We start from the raw sequence: 25,150 nt of genomic DNA on the forward strand, positions 1-25,150 counted from the left end.
AGTCCAGCAAGCAAAGGTAAAATAAGTAATAAAAATAACACATTTTGAATAGTGAATACCTTGACCGGTACTCAGAGCGTGATGCATCTGTTGCAGTGAAAATTAGTGTCAAAAATTCAGTGTACTTCCCGCTGTCTGGATGCAGTATGACAGCGTTTAAAGAACTGTTGCCCAATGACTGACCCAATCACAGGCATCTGCACATTGTTGCAAATGTAGAGGCACAAGGCTTTATGTGCAGTGCAACAGATCTGACGTATGTTCAGTGGGGAACACAGAAGGTAGGAGAGAACGAAAGTAGTAACAACAGTGCCACAGTGACTCTCTTAATGTAATGAATTCCCTGAGATTACAATGGTGATATCAATACCATGCAGATACTAAAAATTTCATTGGCCTCTAAAGATGAAATGGAAATCCCTAGCAAGACAGTAAATCACATAAGGAGTTCCTTAGCAGTACAAACTGAGTGAACATTTGACTGTAAAACAGTATGAACAGTTATTTAAAATAAACAGACTTTGTTTTCATCACATACAGAAAATCGTTGGTCAGCTTGCCTGGGGAAAAGCTTAGTGTCACTGTTGGAGCGGGACTCCTGACTTCAAGTAAGCTAATATCTATAGGCTTTCAAAGATTTGAAGAGTCTCTTTGCACTTCAACTGAAATCTCATGCCACCAATAGCCTTCAGAATGACCCCGACTGCCTCCAGCTGATACTGCTGAACATGGCTGCGCAGAGATTTACATCTTCCAAGACTTTTGAAGTTCTAAGACTTTCCCATGAAACCATCTCGTGTTACTGCTCAAAGCTGCTACGTGGAAGTTTTATTTTTGAGTGGAGTCAGATCTTGTGATCTTACATGAACGAAATGGATTTATATTGTGTTGGATCATTCAAAATGAAAGTAAAAGTATCCATCTTCATGACTGGCCTTTTAAGTTACATAATTCTGAGGAGAAATGAAATTCAGATACATTGTTTATGAGACTAATTTCCTTAGGAAAAAAAATAAGCCAATACAGAGAAGTTCAGCTGGTATTTATCAGCATAATTTCTTTGCATGCTGGTGATATATAGAGATGAACTTTTTAAAAAGCAGGAATTTTTTAATTTTAGTGGGTCTGTGAAATTGGCAGTGTCAAGCAGTCAGTCCTGTTTATGCTTCAGCAGCAGTTCCTACTTTATCACTAGTCCCAAATATCTCGCCAAAATATCCTCTGTTGCCATGATTAGGAAGAGGGAGCCAGTAAGGTATCAACGTGCGTTTAGAACAAGTTGCTTCAGCCATGTGTTTGTCTTTTTAATCTATGTTGGATCAAATGAAGCCTTGCGTTGCATCTGAACCAGCTGTCTGCCTTGTCTTTAGGATAAATAACATAATAAATATCAGGGCATTGTAGATCTAAATGTCCATCATTAGCAGCGTAAACTGGTCATCATCTAACTGAAAACCGTTACAGTACGTGAAGCAGAAAACTTAAATCAGATTTGATTGCATGTAGCCTGCAACTCTGCAGTGGGGTATGGATTGCCACCAGGCACAGGGAAAAGCTGGGGTAATAGGTTTTTACAACGTAGATGAGGTTGAGTTTCCTGAATTTTAGCATTCTAAAAAATCATTAGGTGCAAATAATTAGGCTTACTGAAAAGGTTATCATGTAGTAAATACAAAGTTTATTCTGTCTGTGGTGCCACATGTCAGCGTAGTCTTGTAGTTTGTTCTTTCCATTTTTGGACTCCTAGGGGCAGGGAACAAAATCCACTTTTTTTTTTTTTTTTCTCCCCCCCCTCCCCCCCGAGATTGCTCACCTTCGTGATTTCTGAAAATCATTTCCCAAAGAGTAATAACTGATATGGTTAGGTGTTAAAAGTTAAATTTGAATGGATTCAGACAATTCTTTGCTGAATGAAAAACAAATCTGGTTTATCCTGCTAGGATGGGCTACTGAGGTGGTGTTTTATAATTGGATTTTTTTGAATGAGCTCGTCTAGTAGTCATTGCATGTTTCACCAATACATTCAGAAGACCACTGTTTATCTTTAAATACGCTTTAAGCACTTGGCCTTAAATAATATTCTTATTAAAACCTGATAGGAATAAAGTAGAGCAACCATGTTTTAGGAAGGGGGGAATTTACTTGTTTCTACTGCCCATCAGCTGCGGTGAGCTCTCCCACACCTCTTGCAACATTGTCATAAATTTCTGTCTTAAGACCATTGCCAGCAAAAGGCAACCTCGTCTTCCATATGTATATTAGGAAATGTACTTGCAAAGTATAATCCTGAATTCAGAGCCCTTGGGTAGTGTGTCATTTAAAACAGAGGTGCCTCTGTTTGTGCCCTTAAAAACAAATTTTAAAAAATAGTTCTAGAGTAACTGAGTAGTTTGTAGTCATACACAGTCTTTCTTTAAAAAAAAACAAAACAAACAAACAAACAAAAAACAACCAACCAAAACCAACCAACCAAAACCGCCAAACCAGAAAGGGCAGAGGACACTCCGCTTTTTCCGTTCCTGGTTAAGTTTACGTTTGACCTTAATTAAGGATCCCTACCAAGTCAGCCCTGCTCTACATTCAAAAAAGCCAAAAAGGAAAGATCCCTTAAGCTGAATAATCTTAATTATTAGAAAATGTTTGCCAGTACTGGAAATCTAAGCAGTGCCTGGGAGATCTGATGACACAGATGCAATTTTCAGCTTCACTGTGAAATGAATAGTTCTAAGGATCAATAATGTAAATAAGAACACTTAAAAATGTATTCAAAATACCCACAGTTATCCTGTAGTGGGGAGTGGTTCAGTATTGGAATGCTTTGCAGCTCTTTCTGGTGACGCACACAGGACAGTTGCATTGTTTTACTGTGCCACCTACCTTACATCTGTTGGCCACTATGGCAAAAGAAAAGAGACTAACGTTTAATATAGTGCAAAGACAACATACAGGTATTTTGTCTTAACAGTAGCTATGCACTGGCATTGCTTTCTGTGTTAGCCGTGTACTTCCACAACAAACTAATTAATACAGGTTGTGTCAGTAAATTTAATGTTGTGAAAGAGCTGTTTGGGGAGGGGGGGCAGGAAATTGCCGCTTCTCTTAACGCAGGAAGAAGAATCCATATGTAATTCAGTATGTGCTCCGTTTGGGGTTTTGTGCACGATAATTACATTTCCATTTGAGGTGGAGATACCTGAGCATTTGCTTTTCGGTGTTCTGTGACAGCAGGCAGAACCCCGTCTCCTGGTGTTTTCTGCGGCGCTTCGTAAGCGTTGAGGGCAGTCACCGGCTGCGCTGGGTTAAAGGGACTTTAAAATGCCTTATTATAAGCTCTCGCTGAGAGCTGTCATCTTCCACAAGAGGATTGCTTACAACTGATCACATATGCACACAAATATAAACTCAAAGCTCTAATCACCAATTAGTAGGTGCTATGCATTAGTGACAATAATAGTAATAACTTATTTTTGGTTTGGAGTACTGAATTTATGGCTTTTGCCAATTCCTTTCAGTATCAGTAATATGTAGTTTTGTTGTCTACTTTAGGATGTGAAATGAAAATCTGAAAAGTGTCATGTCTGTAATGGCAAAATGCAAATTGATATGAAATATGGAAGCAGCTGATTTAAAATGCAGTTGAACTAAGTAAGTATGTTTACCTTAGCAAGAATGAAAAACAGTGGACTTTTTCATGGGTTCAGTGGGTTTCGTGGTTTCCAGTGGGTTGTCTTCACAAGGTACCTAGTGAGTCCCTGTGCGTGCATTCAAAACAAATTACACAAAAACTACAAATTTGAAATTCATATTGATATGAGAAGTACATTCAGATTGCCTTAGAAAACCAAACTGTTCCCCACCCTACAGGATGTTACGCTTAACCCCCACTGAGAAATTTGCAGCCGTACTGGTAGGCTAAAATTAGCCTTTGAGCGATGCATACTGTTTGTGGGAAGAGCAAGATGAAAGAGCAGCAGGCAGTTTGTAAGCCACTCAGCTGATTTTGTGTTAGTCCTTGAAATGGACTCTGAATCCAAACTTTATGGAAATTCCTACGCGGGTTGAAATTTTCTGTAGTTCGTTTTCAGAGCAGTATGCCAAACAGAAATTGAGATGCATCCTTTCAGTGAATATATACACTGGGTTTTTTTTAAAACAAGAGGAAATTCTTTATATACAGTTTGACTGGAGTGATTATGGGAAATCTGATGGGCGTTTGGATACAGTAATTGCTTCATCTGGGGATTTGGAGATGCTTTGTGCGTGGGGCTTTGTGCTCCTGGGTGTAGCTGCCGCTGCATCAGAGCCTTTCAGCGCTGTTACCCAACGTCTGTCTCACCAGGCAGTGGCAGGATATATATAGCACGTGTCATGTGCGGATGTGTTTCTCCATGCTTGTTCTAGTAGTAATATACCTCCTGTAAACACGCACTGCTAAGCCAGAGCTGTGTTATACTGGTGTCACTGCTTCCATTTTCATTCATGTACAGCCCAAGCACTGATTTGCTCTCCGCGATGGTGTTTGTTCCAAGCTGTTCACAACTTCCAAATCTGTTTCGGAAAGCGATGGGAATGCTGACCTCTTCCCCTTATGGTGGGCTGATGGTGACATTATAATTCATTAGGTAATTCAGCAGGCCTTTCTAATCACTTCAAAAAGGATGAACCACACATCCTTGTAACGGTACTGCTCATTTTTACTAATGTGTAAATTAAAACAGAAATGAAAATACTTGCTCAGAGTTGCAGAGGAGAATTGGCAGGAAGAGAGCTGTGGAGTCCAGGCGATTCTGCAAGAGATTTTGCCTTCTACTGTTGTGTTGAGATCATTAATACAATCTTTGTCTAGAAACAGGTGGTGAACAAAAAGCAGGAAAACAGATGAACATCTTAGCAGAAAGATGGGAATAAAAAACATGGGAAGAAAGACTAGAGATGACTGAAACGTAAGAAACCCAAGAAAGATGAGAAGATGAAGAAGGAAACAATGGAGAACACTGACTATCACGAGAGGCAAGTGGTAATGATAATCCAGAACCACATTTGTCCATAATCCCCTTACTCCTTAGTTGTGCCTTGATAATTAGGGTTCACAAACTAAAAGGTGAGAGGAAAAAATTACTGAGGGGAAGAAGAATCAGGGCAGTTGTTCAGGGTAGTTCTGTTTTATGATGGGTCCCACTGAGACACTGGTGCCATCACACTGTGGGTTTTTCTCTGTGTCCAATTTATTCTGTTGTTGTGGTGCTTGATAAATGGTTTCAGGGGCAAAACCTGATGCTTTAATTTAGCTTTGCTTTTCTGAAGCATTTTTCTGCCTAGCATTCATCACTTTATTAGAATATTCTTCATGTCAGAGGTTCTTCACATGCTTGGACACAGTCTCTGGTGCATATTCGGTGTTGTCCTCTGTGCCATTTTATGAAGTTGGTATCACCATAGACATCCACCACAGAAACCCAGTGCAAGCCTTTGGCATTTTGGGTTGGTTTTGTTTTGACAGTGATCACCCCAGCCAAAAACAGATTTTTGGCTAGTAGGTATTCTCAGGGTAGTTTCCGGGGTAGCTTCTGCTACCAACAGATTCATAGCCTTTATGATTTAATTGCACATGCCCAAGAATGAAAGACGTGATAGACTAATATTCAAAATTATGAATTTCTGATAGTCTGTGTGTTTGGTGGAGATGCAGCTGTGGGTGCTGCTACAGCAACAGAACGTAACATTGTGTGTATGGCTACTAGTAAGAAAGCAAAAATTTTTAAAAATTATAAAAAGGCCTGTTTCCTACCGTTTTCACATAGTCAAGAAGCTCATACAATAATTATAATATTAATTATATTAATATATAATTTGTAATAATAATTTAAATTATTTGGAACACAAAACTATAAATTCCAGATGTACACTATTGCTTTACAGCTGCTGGCCAGAAATAAGGTTGTAGCAATGCTTTTCTCCTCTTTAATTTCTGCGAAACACACATTTCTTCTCCCAGGTTGCACACACTCACCCACCTGCAAACCATTTTATCAGTTCTCATCTTTGAAGGGATTGGCACAATTTTCTTGCTTTTCTGCCTTTAATAGGTAAGCAGATGCCCAGCTGAACTCGTACAAATTGCTGAAAGTACTATTGCCTACATCAGCGTAACTTGGGGAGAGCAGAATAGTAAGGAGAGTTTACCATTAGAAAGTAATTAGACATGGCATGGTTAATAGCTTATTTCTTTGAACCAAATACTATCCCTCGGAGGTAAAATTTCTAGTAACGTAGTCAGTATAACATGGGAGCAGATGGACCACCCAAAGCCTGGGCTTGTACAGTTGCCAAGGCATGTGAATTGTATGGTACATCAGATGTGAAAAAGTAGATCCGTGATAAGCAAAAGGTGAACCATAGCTAAGGCTCATAGTGGGTCTGCAGCAGTAACTCAGTACATTTTATAAACATTTTTTAAACATTTTTTGAAATTGCTCTGTAAGAAATTCAGTAAAAGCACCTGAAAATGGCAGCGGGGGATTTCTTGTGTAGCTCAGAAATAAACCCAAGTAACTATTCAGAGTGAAATGAGTAACGGAACCTGCCTAGTCTAACTGGAGGCCATTTCAGCAAGGTGTGAGGTATTTTGCGTCAGTACATAAGATGCAATCCAGCAGTTGTCGCTAATGGTATGTGATGGAGGGTACAAGACAAGGTCAGGAAAAAATCTATTAACTTTTGCCTCAATTTTCCATTGGGCAGCATTTACCATTGGGCAGTCTCAGAACGGCTGAAGATGAAAGTCATTAATTGTGGCATTTTAGGATGGAAAGTGCTAAGGATAATGCAGTTCATTTGCAAGGAGCTAATTTATGTGATGGGAAACACCACCACCACCCCTTAACAGATTTTAATAGAAAGCTATTCCTTATTGTTAAGTTTGGTTTGTATAAATACAATGAGAAAAATCTGATGTTAGGTAGAGAAAATCCTCATGCTAAATTTTTAATACATCCATTTGACCGTTACGTGAGTTTGGGGGTTCCTGCCTGCCCCTCCCACTTGTTTAAACAAACACCCCCCTGGGGTGCAGCATAGTAAAATTAAATCCAGACCTTATTCTCAGCTGGGCTGTGGTACTGGGCAGTTGAAAAACGGAGGAATTGCTGCCGAACAGCCAAGGTCGGCTCCCTCCAAAAGACCCCAGAGCTGCTGCCGCTGCCTCTCCCGTGGCCGTGGCTCTGTGCTGCCCCTGTGCCGAGGCACAGGCAAAGCCTATGGGCGAGCCTGCAACTTCACCAAGCGCTCCGGAGAATCCTTGGAGCTCCTCCTCAGAGCGTGCTCTTAGGTCTTTCTTAAACAGATTATTATTATTATATATCCGTATTATATATATATATCCACCAGTATACTGGTGGATAGAAGAATCTAGAAATAGTGTAGCAAAGACTGAACAGGAAGATACTTTTAGAAGTTTAATGAAAAGGGGAAATCTTCTTTGCTATAGACCGATTAGAAAAAGTGATCTTTAAAATGCTTCAGTTGATTAATTAGTATTTTAGCCTAAACATGTTACTAAATAAATTTCTCAACTTCAGAGGCAAAAAGACACCATATAAGACAGCAAAAGCAGTGGGGCGCATAGGTTTTTCCTGTCTACCCGGTCATGATTCTTCAACTTCCAATACAAATCCGTGACCCCCAACTATTTCATCCCATTTCTGAACAAGCCCTCCTGCCGTGCCGCTGCTGCTGGGCTGAGCACAAAGCATCACTAACACAGTGATGTTAACTTGCTCTTCTAAGCGTCACTTACAGAGCGTTTACCCCAGTCTGAGTTCCGAATTCCTTCCTCTTATAGTTTGTAATAATTGCTTCAAGGAGTAACTTCCTTGAAAATGCAAGAGATAATGCAATGGAACTAATACTATGTCAGTTATTAAGGATGTATAACACGTATATGGTCATACGTGTGTGAAATGAACATATTAAAATCAGTCCTGTATAATGTTGGCTCCTAAGCCCTCTACTTGGGATGTGCTATGTGGTACTCACCTGTTGATACTTGCTTGTTTTGCACAATTTACTGTTTTTTAATACAGTCAAATCTAAAGCGCTCAGAGGCCTACCATACAAATGAAATGAGCTTTAATCAAACTGGCAGTTGATACACAAATTAATTTTTAGGTCGTTCATTACTACCTGCTATGAACGATTGGGGCTAGGTCCAGTTTCCATTATCATAAAGCAAGAACACCAGATGCAGTGGCTTCGTTATTGAAAACCTAGTCATTCCCTTACAGAAGGCAAGCTTTATTGATTTCTGTCCAGTAAACTGTTCTAACTGAACTTTGCAGAAGGACATACAGCCTCCTTTAATGATCTGAAACCCCATCATGTACTACCAAGTAGTTTGTTGCAACTTCTGTTAATGGATTAAAGTACTGAAAACAAATTAAAGCATTAGTACACCGGTTTTGTGATGTAAACAGTTTAATGAATACATAAAGCACATATAAAGCAAAAGATTAAAACAAAATTATTGTTACAATCACCATAAACCATATAAAAAAAATTTTACAAGCATATTGCTTGGACAGCAGGTTTTATAAAACAATTTATCACGAGCAATACCACTCCCTGAAAACTAAGACTTGGAAATAAAAATCACAGTAAGTATTTACTTAAATCACATCGTATACTAGTCAAGACTACCATTGATTTAACTACTTTTCAAAGTCTCCACGGTGCTGTAGTATACATTAAAGCTTGCACAAGAAACGTGAATAGAGTTCAAGTGCAAAAAGAAAAAAGATGCCTGGATATTCTGATTAATGTTATCTGACTATGTTGTTATTTAAAACCGTGGTCCCTAAATGCATTGCCTGTGCATGTTTATCACAACCCTTTTTGTTGGTCCCCGTTACAGAACTGCTTAACTCTGGGGTGAGTTTAGAACTGCTTTTTTTCAGAAATGCTGATCCTAAACCATGGTTCTGCTCAACTTGAGAAGAACTTCAGCCCAGTACTGCTCACACCTTGTACCTGTCTGTAGGAAGGAGAAGCCCTGTGTCCACCTTCCATATTTCTTGTACCCAAACACTTATATATTGGGAAAGAAATACAGGAGCAAGGCTTCATACAGGCAACAGGAGAACATGAGAAGACTGCATACAAAACTGAAGCAAAATGTAAAAGAAAAACTTTCTTTCACCAAGTCTGGCCTCAGCCTATTTACTGTCACTCACAATGTTTTGATTTGTTGCATGTGTGTCACAAATGTAGTTTAAAGTTTAGTACGTTAATGCATGATGTTAAACCAGGACTGGAAAGTTTTTGTTTCACAGTGCAAACTTTAGTAGAAAAAAAAAATATAACCAAAAGAATTACAAAAGCATAAACAACTGCATAAAAGAAACAAAACAGCACTCGGTACATTTTGAAATTGAATACAGATTAATATCTAGGAGGCATAAGAAAGACTCGATCGTTTTAACAAACTTTCTTACATGCTTTACAAATGTTTAGATAAATGTAAGATTAGAAAGGGAATAATTTATAGTTACACTACACTCTTGCATGCTTTTTAAAATGTCTGCAGTGCAGTTTCTGTCACCCTTTTAAATTCTTAATACCGTAAAGTTTATGCTGTGCACAACACTAGCTTTGTTTGGAATATTCTACCTTAAAAAAATCCTTAAAGGTACAAAATTCAAGCTGTCTTTCATTTGAGTTTCAGTTATCTCAAATCTTGATGGGGCAGGGGTTGGGGGAACAATGGCAAATGCATTTGCTGCCCTCTTAGAGGAGGAGGAGTATTTCTGTATATGCCAGTATTTCTATTTTTATTTACTCCCGTGGGACTCCCATACACTTTTAATGTAACTTTAGAATTCCAGGGTAAGGAAGAACCTGCTCCACAGGAGAAAAGGAGGCGATGAAACAGTCCCTGCTTTGTTCCTACCCTACCTTTCCCTGCACAACAGTGAGTATTATTCATTAATGTACTTTTCAGCTATGGATGCAAGATGAAAATGCCTCCACAAAGAATTTATAATGTGTTTTGCTTGAATGTCAGCCCTAAATCTGTACAAAGAGCAAGTGTTGTCCTTGCATTCCAGTGCTTGCTGGTGTGGGTAGATGAGATGGACGCTCCCACTGGGGCACAGGCTGGCTGAAAAAGGAAGATTGCAAGAGAGGCAGCTGCAGAATTGCTTTGAAATGCTTCAAAAAATGATCAGAAACAAGTGCAAGCTAATGAAAACTGCAGCTCTAGGAACTTTTCAATTTCAAGCCTTATGAATTTCATCGTTTAAGGTGCTTTTCATGGTATCTCATTTAGCTAAGACTTGTTTACTTAGTGGAGTCTGGAAAACTGCAAAGGGACTTTATTTCAGCTCACCCATTAACACCTTCATTATCAGTACTCTTGACGCTCTACAAAATTCAGCAAGTGACAGGTGTTTAGGGTTTAAGCACAAATAAGACTATTAGCCATCTACACTTCCTCTGTATACACATGTATAAATAAATGACACCACAAGCCTTCCTTGATACAGGAAACCTGAAGGCATTGATTCAAAGGTTAAATAAATAATAGTTGAAATAACTGTCTGTGCCACTTGTTCAATATTTTCTGCACTGAAGCCCTCCTACAAGAGAGCTTCCTAGGACATTTTTCATGCATCAGTATTATCATTGTGTGAAATAGTGCTAGAGATGCTTTAGGACTTCTAGGGCCAATATGACTGAGTTTTGCCAAGGTAATAGAAACTTCTCTGTGCTTCCAGCTGAGATCTGCAAGTCAAGACTCTGTAGCATTGTATCTAGCTGTTCTTAAAAATACTACTTGTGCTAGGTTAAAAAAAAAAGTTAGTATTGTCCATAATTCTGTACTGTTTTGCAGACATTTAAGTGCTTCGAAATAAGTTTACTGAACAGCAGAGGTAAGACAGATGATATCCTGTCTTCGCATACATAATTACATAGAGATCTTCGAATCATAGCAATTGTGTTCATGCCAAAGGATGAAATACAGAATCTGTACAACTTGCAGTCATTTTTTAAGTCATCTCTACTAAAAAATGAGTTGGTTGGTTTATTTTATTGCTAAGCAAGAATTTACATACCTCTCTATATTCTGTATGCAGAATCTTAAGTTTTTGGTATTGTTTCCTTGGTGTATAAAGAGCATTTCATATACCATTTTTCATTGAGTAACATAGTATATGAATAAAACAGCAAGAGTTGAGCTGGCCAACCAGATTCCAGAAAATAGCAGTGCTGGGAACAGTCTGTGGTATTTGCAGAAAAGTGGTTTTCTTCATTCTCACAGCAACTGTTTGTTGCACGTATGAACATTACTTACAAAAACAACTGCATAATTGCTAAATCTTTGTCATAAGCATTACAGGCCCCAGTTTGTAAATGTGAGAAACAAAAAGACCAAAATACACAGCTTGCATAGTACTGGCTTCTGCTTTTAGTTTCTAGAGTATTTTTCACCCACTGGTCTATATATTACAACTCTTTAGGGAAGGCCTATTATACACTGTGCTTCCAGGTACAGGCTGTCAGTGTACTTCACAGCTCTGCAGCTGTCATATAGATGATAAATCATTGTTAAACCACACAGAGTGCAACACTATGAGACAGCCGATTTGGGAAAGCTGTACCTGATGACCCATCCTGGCAGGTATCACAAGCTAGAGCTACTGCACAGACAGCAAAGGTTGTCAAAGCTAGAGCTACTGAACAGACGGCAAAGGTTGTCAAAGGTTAGTGAAAAATTTGGGCCTAGTCAGCAACTATGACCATTTTTTTTTTTTTTTTTTTTGCAACGCACAACTTGAGCAACTGGATCAGACAACATATTCAGCAAAAACAAAGGTTTTACAGCCCCTAGGGTAGTTCCGTTCAAATGCTTATGTAGTGTGCGAACACACAAACACAAGATTCCACTTATCGTTACATGGCAAAGGGGACAGTAAAAATATCTCAAACTTTGCCACTCACAGCACTGAACTAACATGCCGTCAGAGGCGGCAGGTTAATCCTGGAAAAGGAAAGAATTCAAGTAATAGTCTTTCGTCAATACCTTGTTTTCAATTCATAATGAATAAATGGCTTGTTACACAATTTCTAACGTGAAATGCTCGGAATATAAATCCTCGCTTCTTGCCAGAGTAAAAGCAGCTGGACTGTTTTGTACACCTGGAGTTCAGAAGCTATCTGTCAAGCCATCTCCTCAGCAATGCTATTGCCCACCTTAAAACATGCTCTTGCGCCAGCAGGCTGAGAATCTGGCCACAGTTGTGGGGTTTTTTTCACCCCTAACATCTATTTCCAAGTCTGTCCCATCCCCCAAACTACATGGAGATTGTCTTGCATTTAGTGCTGTCATCCAGCTCCATTTTGCAGATATTTAAGAACACACAAAAGCAGACTGAAGTTTCTCTAAATGGCACAGCATACAAATGCATACAATGTACCATATTAAATGTTCATAAAAATTTCTCTCAGTAACATTTCTAAAGCCACCTGGATTTCTAATACTCCTTGTTACTACCCAGAATAGCTCCACTTGGTTTTTTTGTTGTTGTTTTCAGTTTAAAGCCAAACATTAAGTTACACATCTGCAAGTACTATCTTGCTGGCTAAGTCAACTCTTGCATTGTAGCAGTTTTAGTCGTGTCCCCCCCCCCCTTCCTTTTTAATTGTACTTTATTTTGCTGTAGCTGTGCAGTTCTCTACTCCTCAGAGCTCACCTTGCCCGAGCCCCGCCGGGGAACATGTCTTTCACCTCCAAAGAATCTGCCCAGCGAGTCAAGTAGACCCGAGTCTCTGTGCCTTGGCGATCCGTGTCTAGCATGGTCTGTAGTGCTTGCAGATGCCATTTTTGATCCGTGCCGGAAAGAGGAGCGTTTTTGTGAAGCCATCAAATCCGAATTCTCTGAAGCTGCTGCACTGTCCTCTTGGATGGTCTGTAGCTCGTCTGACTCTGAGGGCCGATCTTTGAAGGTGTTGTCCTCTCTTCCTGGGGCATCTCGGGAAAAGAGGCGGATCAAGTGGGGGCGGCCAGTTGTGTCAGCTGGGTTGGCCTCAGGCCAGGCATTCTTCGGGTCTGCTGTGCCTTTGGAGTCTGTCACCGCTGGGCTCTTCGTGGAGGTCCCATTGTTCTGGTTCACATCTGCCTCTCCTGCAAACAACAAGGATGAGATATGAATACAGGCCTGTGAAAAACAGCCCTGGAACAATGCTGCTTTCATTCCCTTGCCTTGAGATGCTCATTTCATACAAAACCCGTAATATGTGCAGTTGTAATGAAACTATGTTCTCTACCAGCCTTTAAGAACATTAAGCTATCTTGGAACTGAAACCAGGATGATGTTCTCACACAAAATTTGCAGTAGTTCTAGGTGGTTTTTTCATTGAGCACATTTCTAAATAGATCAATAGGTTGTTCGAAGCACAACTGAAACTAACTTTATTTGCATGGGAGTCTCACTGATGAGGAGGCTTTCAGTGAACAGTCAGAATTCCCGTACTTTCCCTTGAGGACTACAACTCTAAAATGGTGCCATTTTTCTCCAAAACAGGAAAAACCACCCAATAAATAACTACAGCGACACTGCAGGACTGTGCCTTCTGAAGTGCAGGCTCCCTCTCCATAATGTCAGAGCTTTTGTACCTGAAGGTTTAGTCCCCATCTGGAATCCCTTACTCACACTTGATTGATTGATATTGAAGTTAAACGAGGGGAGGCTTTTTTCACTGTTTAAATTGTATTCACTTTAAAAAAGGCAAAGAACACTAAACTGCAATTTCTGCTTGGCCTCCCATGACAGTTTTTCTCCATATACGGTCCTGAAACTCGGCACACGACGTCCTAGCACTGATGCTGAAGGCCTATAGCAAAACTGTCTGATTTGCATTTAGTGCTTGTGAGATCTTGACAAAAACAATTATCAGAAACCGATGAGCTTTTAGGCAAGAAAGGTGCAGAGACAGACCTCTATGGTGTGAGATGTCTGCTGCTTTCTCCACAGTTGTGTTCTGAAGCCCACAGTAAAATACCTGAAAAGAATCAGCTGCAGCACACTTTAACACCGAACCTGTAGTAGCTCCTTCTATCAGTGACAAAAAGATTTATGGAGGGTTTTATTAGTCTATACTATTACTCGTACTGTTCTAATGGAAACTGCGCCCACTGAGGAATATGTCTTATCTCCACAAAATACCAAAAGAATATTACTAGGTCATTGCCTGAGAAGCAACCTTCAGAGCAGACACCTCCCACACACTCACTCTCTGTCAGAAATGTCTTTTGCAGTTAACTGGGCTCAAAAATTTCACAAGTAGCACTTAGTCAGATGTTACCTTTAGGGTCCTCTAGTTACCTCATTACATCCCCATTCGATTTGGTCCTTGTTGCCGTGGGAGGGATAGGATCTGGCAAAGACCTACGTTTTCAAAGTACTCTGGGTTCAAGTATTTTGCTGATTCACCAGAGCAATTTTCGACTTGACGTAGTCATTTTATGATTTCGCCCACCCACAGGGCACTAAAGAAACCTTTTTTCAGGCTGAGAATAAATCTGAAATAATTTTATGGATAATGACACAAGACAGCAATGATGGCCTCAGCAAATATATACTGGTAATTAGGTTACAATTTGTTGTAATCAGTCAGTCTGCTACAGTTTTTCATAGAATAATGTAATGTGCAGTTTTGCTGTGTAACTTTTTTTCTTTCTTCTGTATAAACTACCTAGAAAATGTTGAGGAACTTCAAGAAAATTTTCTTCAGTTAAGACATCTGAAAGTATTTCTTGGGAATGCAATGATTTAACCTATGGTAATGGTCACTGAAGACCTCATCAGCATGGAAAAGGAAAATACTTCTTGGCAGCTTCAGGATTGGGGTTTTCCTGAAAAGATAGTTTCAAACTTATCAAAAACTATTCAAGTCCCAAAATTATTTTCTTAATCAAACAAAAGAGAAACTAAGATGGATATATATGAGCATTCTAATACTGCAAAAGATTTTAAACAGCAACTCTAAACCTAGATTCTATACCATAATACAAATCCATTCAAGGACAGAAAAAGAAAAACAAACAAAAGAGCTATTGTATATAATTAAATGCATTAACAAAACACCAGAGCATCTGCATACTAATATTTTTTACAACAGTTGTTCTTTGTGTCAGTGAATACGGGTATTGGTGAGCAGCAAAGAAGGGTATTTGTGCCACAAAAGTAGCTTCTCCCAATGCACACGCAGTGAGCTATAAAGTAGAAATCTTTCTGTATGATTTATTTCAGTAATGAAAGCACACATCTCAGTTTTCCTCTGGATTTTCTGCATGCTCTAGTCTTCTCTAATACTTAAAAATATGTAACAGAGAGATGTTAATATTTGAGCTAACTACTCAAAGTCTTCAAGTGCATCTAGCGAGACAGATCACTTTAAATAATGTCTTAAGGATATCCAGAATTAATGGCGCGTGTAAACATATGCTTATTTGTTCATTTAAAAAACAAGTATTTAGACAACTTCTATTAAAAACCATTATAAATGCTGTCCATATGATACCAATATGCTTTTTTTTTTTGTTGTTTCTCCCTGCAAGATGAAGCGCTGTCGTTAATTAATTTAAAAAAAAGCTGCCCAGGGAGGAAGAGGTCTTCAGGCATTATTTTTTTTAAACCCTTCTAAAACGTGTTGAAGAGTCAGTACAGCAGAACGCATTGCCATAGGCATTAGCAGAAGGCTATTAAAGCATTGTCTATTCATATTTAAGTGAGTAAAGTCACTGAAAGCTGTGCAAGTGAGACCATGAGAAAAGCACATCCTCACATTAACCCAAAAGCAGCAGGAGGGAGCCAGATGCCATGCAGGGATTTGGCACTGCAGGCGTGGCTGAGGGCCACTGCCAAAGGCAACGCCACCTTTCCACTTCCCCTCGCCCTGTGCAGCTCCGGAGCCTGCTGCTGGCATGATTTTCCCTGTGCATGTTGGTCAGAGTGAACAAGCCATTTGTTCCCTCTATACACAGTGACTCCCAAAATGAAGGAATATAGGTGGACTAAAAATTCTTAACAGTCGTTAATGAAACAATATTAAACCCAACCCGCCCATTTCTCACTGGTCACTGTGGTAGCCCCTCCTTGTATATAAAGCCTGTAGTCATCTTCCATGCAAAGGACAACCTGGAAAGAGGTTGTTCAAGAGTTTTAATGTGTTAAAATAAAATTAAAAAAAGGACTACAAGTTTTTCATCTCCTCCCACTCCTTCCCAGTCTTGCTTTCTTGCAGATACTTGTAATTCCTCTCACATTCTTACTGCTGCTCCCTCTACAAATGCTGTAAAATAAATGAGGAAAATGAAGCTGATAAAAGCTGAAGCATGTTTCCCTTCCGTGGCTTCTCAAGAGAGGCTCAGTTCAACAGAGTCACAGCGTACTGCAAAATATGATTGTAATAGTACATAAGAGCAGCTTAAATATTTGTACAAAATCTTAAGAATTAAATGTTACTTACTTGTTACAAACACCATAAAGTACACTAATCAAATTTATAACACCAAATATTTAATATGTTTTATCATAACTAAGACAGCTGTGACGAATCACTGATTTCCTTTTTCTTGGCTGCCTTAGGGTATAAAGATGAAAATTATTTCGCTTAACTTTAGGGACCTTTTGAGTCAACTTTTCATTTTAGATTAAGTCATGCATCTTCATAAAGCAGTGCTCTTCAGTATTTGAAATACAACTTGTATTTGTCCTTTTCTATTTTTTTTGTCCTTTCTCTTCTATAAGATGACAACTGGATAGTTAGATATCATACAGTAAAGTTCTCAATTCTGAGTCAACTGTATTTCAGTATGTTTACTGGAAATGCTGGTAATATTAAGTAAAACATCTGGAATTTTGTACTGATTTACCTGGGTTTAGTCACTTGAACAACAAAAGGACACGCCTAAAAATTACGCAGCTTTGTAACACCTAAGATTTCAAGATCTTCAGTAAGCTGTAGTAGCAAGGTGTATGTGCAGTGTATCAGGAACAGTTTGCCCTGCATTATCTAAGAGGCTGAAAACCACTAGTCTGCAACATGTGGCTTTTAGTAACATTTGTGGCAATATCGGGACATTTGAAAGAATGAAAAGGTCAGAAAAAGCACATCCATCATTACTTACATATAAGCTGCAGTTGAGGATATCTGGGTTCCAACTCTACTGTTGCCCAACATTTTGTCTTTCCTTTTCATGAGGTGAAGTTCTCCATAAACAGGACCTTTAAGGAATTGTTTTGCAGGAAGTACAGCATAAGGCACCGCTGGGAGCCCTAATTCAGCTCTGTCTTTGGATACTGTCACAAAGCCACACTTCCACTTCTGCTGCACTATCACACACCTCACCCCAAACTAACATTCTGGAGTAGATGGGACAATGGAGCTTTGGATGCACGTGTAAATGAGGAGACAGAACATGCAGCAGTAATTACACGCTAACCTACTACAAGAGCCAGGATCAAATAAAAATCAGGCCAATTTAACACTGAATTTCCTTGGAAAAAGGATCCAACTATTTGGTGCTCAACTGTGTCAAGTATCAAAGGCAAAGTGCTGCAAAAACTGTTCATCCTGCAGGTTGGTGCTGGTCATCCAACCAGAAACAGCAAGGCCAGCCCTGACTTCCAGCCAGAGCCCTGCCGCTGCACCCAGGAGTGCTGCACGGCTCAGCATGCAGCGGGAGCACCCACTGATCAGACGGAAAGGAGAAAAGGGGATGAGAGAATGGGTGCAAACCAGTAAACTGGTGCGCAGAAAGGTTCAGCAAACAAGGCTGCGGATCTCCTGGTCATTTGCCAAGTGGCTTTAAAAACTACAGGAGTTTCCAATCAACATGCTTGAGGAGGTTCCACTGCCTCCCTTGAGCACCAGCGAGAGGTACGACCCAGTTCCTGGCTTGGACTTGCACTGCAGCGCAGCTCACAGTAGAATGGACTGTCTACAGCCATTAGGCTTCACTACAGAAGTATTTGGAGAGAGGGAGGAAAGAATTATGTCTGCATTGTTAAATCTGAACTGCAAATCTTTATTTATCCTCATTATGCTAAGAGATTGCAGACAAAAAGTGGTGCTCAGCCTAACTTCACTAATATGGTTAGAAGGCAATATGCCATCAGACATTTCACTTCACAGATCTAATTACTGGGTTTGTCTGATGCTTGTCAAACTGTTGGAAATGAATTTTGAACAAATATTTCTGTTTGGAATCGATGGCATGCAGCATAATTGTGAAACAAACAGTTGGTCATAGCTCTGAACACAACTAGAACCAATCTGCCGGTGCATTTAGCCTTTACACAAAGATTTTTCCCATTTGCTAACAGAACGAATGCAGAGAGAAATGCCAGTGTGTCTCATAATACAGATTCACATGCGTTTAACACTTCTACTGCAGTTAGCCAAGAGTTTGCTTCCACTACAGCCCACTGCCCTCCTTCCTCCTTGCCAAAGCTTATAACTTTCAGGGAAAAAATTCCACCCAAAGGCAAATTTTCTCTATAGCTCCAGAGTAACCGAAGGAAGAGTATTTTTCTGCACAAGACACTCAGCTTTTCCTATGGGCTAACGAAGCTGTAGACCAAACCGCCACAAAAATGAGCAGCCATCTGCTAAGCATAACATGCACTCCTTTGACTTTCTTCCCTCACTGCATACATTAGACCTTACAGAGCATATAAGGCTGTTACAGACAAGAATAAAGGTTGTAAGGGTGTTTCCATTCCACTGAGCTGAGTACACTTCTACACTGATCTGATGAAGCAGTTAACAAGGGGTCTGTCATGGCACAATTTTCCTTACAATCATCCATAGTACTAAAAATACAGTAAAAAGTGGAAAACCCCACTCGACCCACTATAGACTCCTGAATACCTGTTACTACAGAGTTGTATTTACTTCTGTTGAACTAAGCTGAATAAAAGACCAAGTTTAGTTCTGTACTACATCTTGGCTCAGTAAAGATCACTGGCTAATCCTGCTGGAAAGGATCACGCTGCTCTTGGTAAAGGCACCACACATCGTTAGAGCTGACATTTAGAGACCGCATTGCTGTGGCCAGATGAATGAAACTTCCACTTAAAATTGTACAAGAGGAGCCTAACGATTACTGCTTTCCCTGAATCCCTGATACCTTGTTGGAATATCAGTTCTCAGCTGTTCTCTGCAGGCAGCGTTATGCCCCTTGAGAGCTACTGCCAGACTGAAAAACAACAGGTCAAACAGGATCTATAACTGCAAGACCCTCCCTAATGCCAAAGCCTTGGCACAGTTGCTTTCAGACCCATGAAAGATCTCATCTCTCCAAGCCCTCCTCGGCAGCCTCCCGCTGAAGAGCAGCCACTGAGGAGCAGAGCCTGGCCTTGCAGCAGAGCTCGCTCGAAAACACAGAAATGTTTTGTAGAGAGAAGGGAAGTGCCAGTTCACATCCTATTATGGAAATGCCTGTCTTTGCAGGTTTAGCAGAAGAAAGGAGTGACGCTACGTCTGTATTTTTTATGCTCATATTTTGAAGGAAATAAATACTGCATCCACTCAGGTAGAAAAGGAATTTGTACTTTTTAGCCTAAAACTATGCTGTAGGAAAAAAATTACAATTGCATAGGAGAACGACAGTTCCTTCAGATACTACTTACTACGTATGAAAAAACAAACACAATTCTTCTCACTTAATTTCTGATACTAACCTAAAATATATTCCAGATCTGCTGAAAAAAAACCTCAAACACTTGACATACTTCAGCATCAATTCACAAGTAGCTGTTTTACTAGGTAAAAGACCCAGTAAAATCCCTCCTGAAATGACTAACAACCTTGTTTCCAAGGGGCCAGTCGATTAAAAACTTGCTGGCTGCCAAAGGTGTCTGTAACACTAGTGCTGTTCTTTTGACACCGGCAGAAATAAGCCTTCCAAGCTGACCTGACAGTTTCTTCTCAGTTGCCTCAGCACAGCAGACACTAGGTCTTGTTGTCATCCTGAGATGTACCATTTTCAGGACCTCCCTCAGCTACATGGAAAAGACTTCTCAGAGCTCAAGCAGGAAGCAGAGCTGGAAAGAAAATCTATCCATGAAGTAGTTTATCCTGAAGGTTGCCAGTGTAAGAGAGGTAATCTGCCAGAAACATTCTCTACTACACACAGTTGCTGTTGATCTGTATAATCAAAGTCATCAACACCCTGCTTGAGGGACAAGAAAGGACTTTTAAGATTTTAAATACGGGGCCTAATATATGCAATGTTTGTACAAACAGTACCAGTTTGCACGGGTCACACAGAATCTTCTTAAAATAAATAATTCTTTCAATATGGGCAGCAACTGTTTCAAGGTCATATTTATACTGAGGCAAACCATTAAATTACATGCAACACAACCAGTAAATTACATCCTTTAACAGCAAATATCATCTGCTTTCCTGTATTTGCCTCTTTCATTTCAGGGTCCCAATGCTTAAAAGCTAGGTGATGAACGCAACGTAGAAGTCAATACACACGTATTTAATCTATAAAATTAGTGCTGGATTATGGAATGATAAACAGTAAGAAGTATTAATTTTGCATGATCGTTAAGGTAATCAACAGCCAGATTATTTTTTCCTTCCCCTAAAGTCTGCTAGACTATTGTCCCAGACAAAGCGTTTAATATTTACTGTGAACCATCACTTGTTACAAAAACACTGGTTTTGTGATAAATGAATCTCTTAAGCATCATTCTGTAGTAAAGGTAACGAAGTTGTACTTGTCACTTAACAGCCTTTGGAAGATGGATCCCTGTAACATGTGGTACTGGCACTGTGGGGAGTTGTTGCTGTGGTGTCTCTTTTGGTAGGGTTAACTATACTGACTTTTTCAATTTACCTGCTAAAACCATGACACAACCAATCAATGACCAGGTGAAAACACACAGGAACATGACATCTTGCTGGAATAGTGACATTCTAATAAACATGCCCAAGTCTTATCTCATGAATTAGCAAACAACACATAATTCTTAAGTTTTGCTGACTAATCATGATTTAAGAGGGTTGGTTCTATGAAACATATAAAAACAAAAAATACACTGTATAATCATTACAGCTTGCGTTCAGCATTATTATCCCACTGAAGGCAACTAAGTTTTACAGTATCACAGTGTAAAAAGCAGTAATACTGGCTGAGTCAGAGATTTTTGATACACCATCACCAGGAGTCCTCTTGCTGGAAAACCCTTCTGTACTGTCAGGCTTTTCACCAAGGCACACCCAACTCCTGGCATCCACATGTCAGAGATGTGAAAAACACTTGTAGTCTGTGCAGTAATATCCCAATGTTGCAGTTTGTGCCCAAAGCCTGGATATTAATAGGAAGCACGTGTGGTTACTGTGGTCTGAAATGCATTAATATCCCATTACCCACTGTGAAGGGCTGCTCTCTGGGAGCCAGGTTTTAGACTTGATAGAGAAAAACAATGTCATACCTTCCCCAGAATTGCATACCCTGTATTATCTAAGTATCCTCTTTCCTCTCAGTTCTCACCGAAGAAACTTAGCCTTTCACACAGATGCTCAATTAAAGCAGCACAATGAGTAGTGGCAGCAGCTGAAACAGCCATGCTCGTTCTGGCCAAGTCAAAGGGAAGAGATCAAAGCCAGCCAGTCAGCAACGCATTTCAAACCATAGGAATTGTAGCAGTAATTGCATACCAACTCCATGTGTTCTCCTGTTATAGATGATGCTGAAGCTTAAAACTAGAGGTACAGCAGGCCTTTTTTTCTTAAGCCTACTCTGAAAGTCACACCACATTCAATGTGCAAGAAACCAGCTGGGGGGCCTAAGTTACACATTGTCTTGTTGCTGCGCTGAGCTTAATTTCTTCCTCTTCTCCTGTTCTAACGGGGTTTTGTAGTACAGGCTATATATGTATTTCTGCAATTCCACGATGCATCTTTGTAAAAAGTTACCATTTACTCCTAACTTTTGAGGTCTTGCCTTCTACTGGGCCATCTGCTGCCTTTACCTATCGACATTGACCAGCTACATGTAAAGAAAGCCACCTCATTGGGAATACATGGCACAAACCACTGCAAAAATAAAACAGCTTTGCACTCTTATTTGCCTCACGGGGGTGTGAAGGTGCTGTATGCTTGTCAGCACATTTAAGTAAAGAAATATGCAAGTAAAAAGGGGTGTTCAAAAAGTTAAAAATATCCCCTGTGGGAAAACAATTTTTCATTGTAATTAAAACCAATCCACTTAGCTGCACGAACTGCCTTGCACTCTGCGTGTTTTCATAGAGTTGCTCACTCAGTTATCTGTGCCACTGATTTACAATGAAGAGCTGAAACGAAGCCCACACGATGGCCTGCCCTTGCAGAGGAATGCAGCAGTGTAGGCCTGGCTTGCAGCCTCTCTCTCTTGTTTTCCCGAACTTCAGGCATTGGCTCCATTTGCTGAGGGTTACAAAGAAGAGTACAGAAAACAAAAAAGCCTGTGGTTGAAACCAGTGGGACTTGCTATGGCAGAAATTTGGAATCTATGAGAAGCATGTGGCAATTCTCCACACAGCCCGCAGGGAGTTTTTAAAAACTAAACCGAAGAATTTCAACCACCCACCAGTTTCAAATAAAAATGTTCCTTTGTGTTACTAGAACATATAGGTTTGTTTTAACCTTGAGTATCTCACAAAGGACCCTCCCACAGCGAAGTGAGCTGGGGAATCGTTTGTAACTAGCAATCTCACATACTTAAAATAAGTATACTTAAATCACCTGTTTGATCCACCAGCATTTAAAAATGTCTTTAAAAATTGTGCAACTGACTAGTATTAAACAAGCATTGCTTGATTATTTCTCTTTTCTGCTCCAGTCATTGAGGCTAAATAATCATTAGGTTGCAAAATCTGTACTATCCCACCCCCTCCCAAAGTATTAGCACAACAAAATGACTATGCTTACATCAGATTTCACAACAACATCCACTATCTCTGGTATTTTCCAGTTATGTTTTCCTGAAAAATAACCTGTTCTGGCCAGTGAAACTGAATATACAATATTACAGTTAGATTACTTTCAGAACGCCATAGAGAAACGGGGCCTTAAAAATCAGCAGAACAAGAAATGTTGGTGAAACGAGTGAGGTGAGGATAGTGACTGAACCAGCTGGTTCAAAGGAAGTTGCTCAGAGCACAAGCAGCACAAATAGCTGTAAAATATTTTCTGTTAAAATCCACCATGTAGCCTCTCCAAAACAGGGCTTGGACTTGACACCATTGCTGTTTTTTCTTGACCGGGGTGAAAGTGTCCGAGTGATAGATTATTTTTTAGGAAGTATAAACTGCAGAGTAAAATACAGCTGTAGTAAGTTAAGCAAATATGCTAACTTTAAGAAACACACTTTGATTGTAACCACAGGGAAACTGCTTACAGCATGAGGCTACAAAACCCTATTTATATGAACAGCATTGTAGTCCCACAGACTAATACTGTTCATGTGTGTTGTTTCCCAAGATCAACTACCAAAATCTAACCCCAACAAAACACTTTACAGTACTGAATATAGCCTAAAGTACTGTATACGAGTTCTTCATGTTAAAAAAAGAAGACCAAAAAAAAGACAACATGAATGTTTGTAACTCCCCCAAATATAAAGCAACGATCTGCAGTTTTGGAGACAGAACATCAAAGTTTTATTTCCAAAATTACAAGCAAATTACAAGAATGTGGCAGTCCTAGAGAGCACAGCACACAATGCAAGCTGGGTATGTGGTAGCTGTGAATTACCTGCAGGATGCTGTACTCAGTATGTTTGAAACTTTCATGCAACCTTCAGGTGTACATTGCATATCTCTGGATTTCTTTCTTTTGCCCTGCTAATGTATTCTGAACTGAAGCTTTAAAAAGACCACTTGATGTCAGGGAATCACCATCATTATAGAATTTGCAGTAAAGGGAGTTACTTTGATAGTTTTTAGAAGAAAAATTTTTCCAGAAACTTCCAAGACACACTACAGTCCTATAAATGACACATTTGGAGTATGAAGTATATATTTCCTAACATTTCTAAAAATACCCGAAATACCCAGGCACAGATAAGCGTACAGACCATTTCCCATTGTGTTGCACTCTTGCACACGTAAAACAAAATTCAAGATCTGGCTCCATAGAACACAGACAAAAAATACTCAAAAAAGCCAAGAAGAGGCTGTAGGGGGATGTTCAAGGCTGCTGAGTTTTCTACACTCAGAACAAGTACCCAAATGTTAGACACTGTATCTGTCTGACACTATCTTCACTTCAGAATTAATTTGCACCTTACATCTGTGGTGAAAGGTCAGAGGAGCAAAAGAGAGCAGGAGTTTCTTCCAGCTGCACAGAGTTTTGTTCACGAAGCTTGTCACATCCCAGAAGCTGATGGATTACTGTAAAAAAGACGTAAGTACCGCTATACCCTGTGGGAGGCAGAAGCCCAGCTGGTGACCCCCACCTCCCACCCACTCTGCCCACCATGCCAACAGACAGCAGCTCCCTGCCCTATGGAGGTGCAGAGACCCATGTTGTGACCTGCATCTCCAGCTGTGTCCAGGAGGGAAAAGCCATGAGTTCCTCTGGGTTCTGGGACAAAGCAACGACCATGTTATAACACACCTCCAGCTCACCCCAAGACATTAGCAGTGGAATAAGCTCACGACTCTGCGGTGACAAGAGCCACACCAGCAGCTGCATCCATGAGGTGGAAGACTGGAGCACCTGTGTGCCCTTTGGGGAAGCGGAGGACTAGGTCATGAGCTTCAGCTCCAGTTCAAGATCCCTGTCCAATATGGACACTGTGTGTAGTGGTCATCTGCAGCTCCAGCTCTGCCTTTGGTAGGGACAGTGAGAAAGTAATTCTGCCTACAAGATTGGCAGCTAACTGCTGATTTTAAAAACACAGTAAACGCTTCGCAGATGTGTCACTTGAGGGATGTTCAGCATTTCAGATTTTAGTCTTTGCCTGTCTGACAATGCTTACTCTAAACAGATTTTTTAAATGTATTCATATAATAATATGGGATTCTAGAGGGTGACATTCAAAATGATTGCTCTGAACTCCGAAGATGAACCCAAAAGCCAGAGAGATAAT

The 25,150-nt window shown here is 40.0% G+C and overlaps 1 protein-coding gene across 4 annotated transcripts in view; it reads right to left on the bottom strand.

Moving 5' to 3' along the window:
- The window catches only part of MBP (myelin basic protein), a 120,158-nt gene that overhangs the window by 7,227 nt on the left and 87,781 nt on the right, over positions 1-25,150 (bottom strand). For all 4 annotated transcript variants that reach the window (XM_055704694.1, XM_055704696.1, XM_055704693.1 and 1 more), the window contains exon 4: positions 12,747-13,177. In XM_055704694.1, the coding sequence (XP_055560669.1) occupies positions 12,747-13,177 (431 nt within the window). The remainder of the gene's footprint in view (positions 1-12,746; positions 13,178-25,150) is intronic.

This window comes from Falco cherrug, chromosome 3 (assembly GCF_023634085.1).
Source record: "Falco cherrug isolate bFalChe1 chromosome 3, bFalChe1.pri, whole genome shotgun sequence".
NCBI classification, from domain to species: domain Eukaryota; kingdom Metazoa; phylum Chordata; class Aves; order Falconiformes; family Falconidae; genus Falco; species Falco cherrug.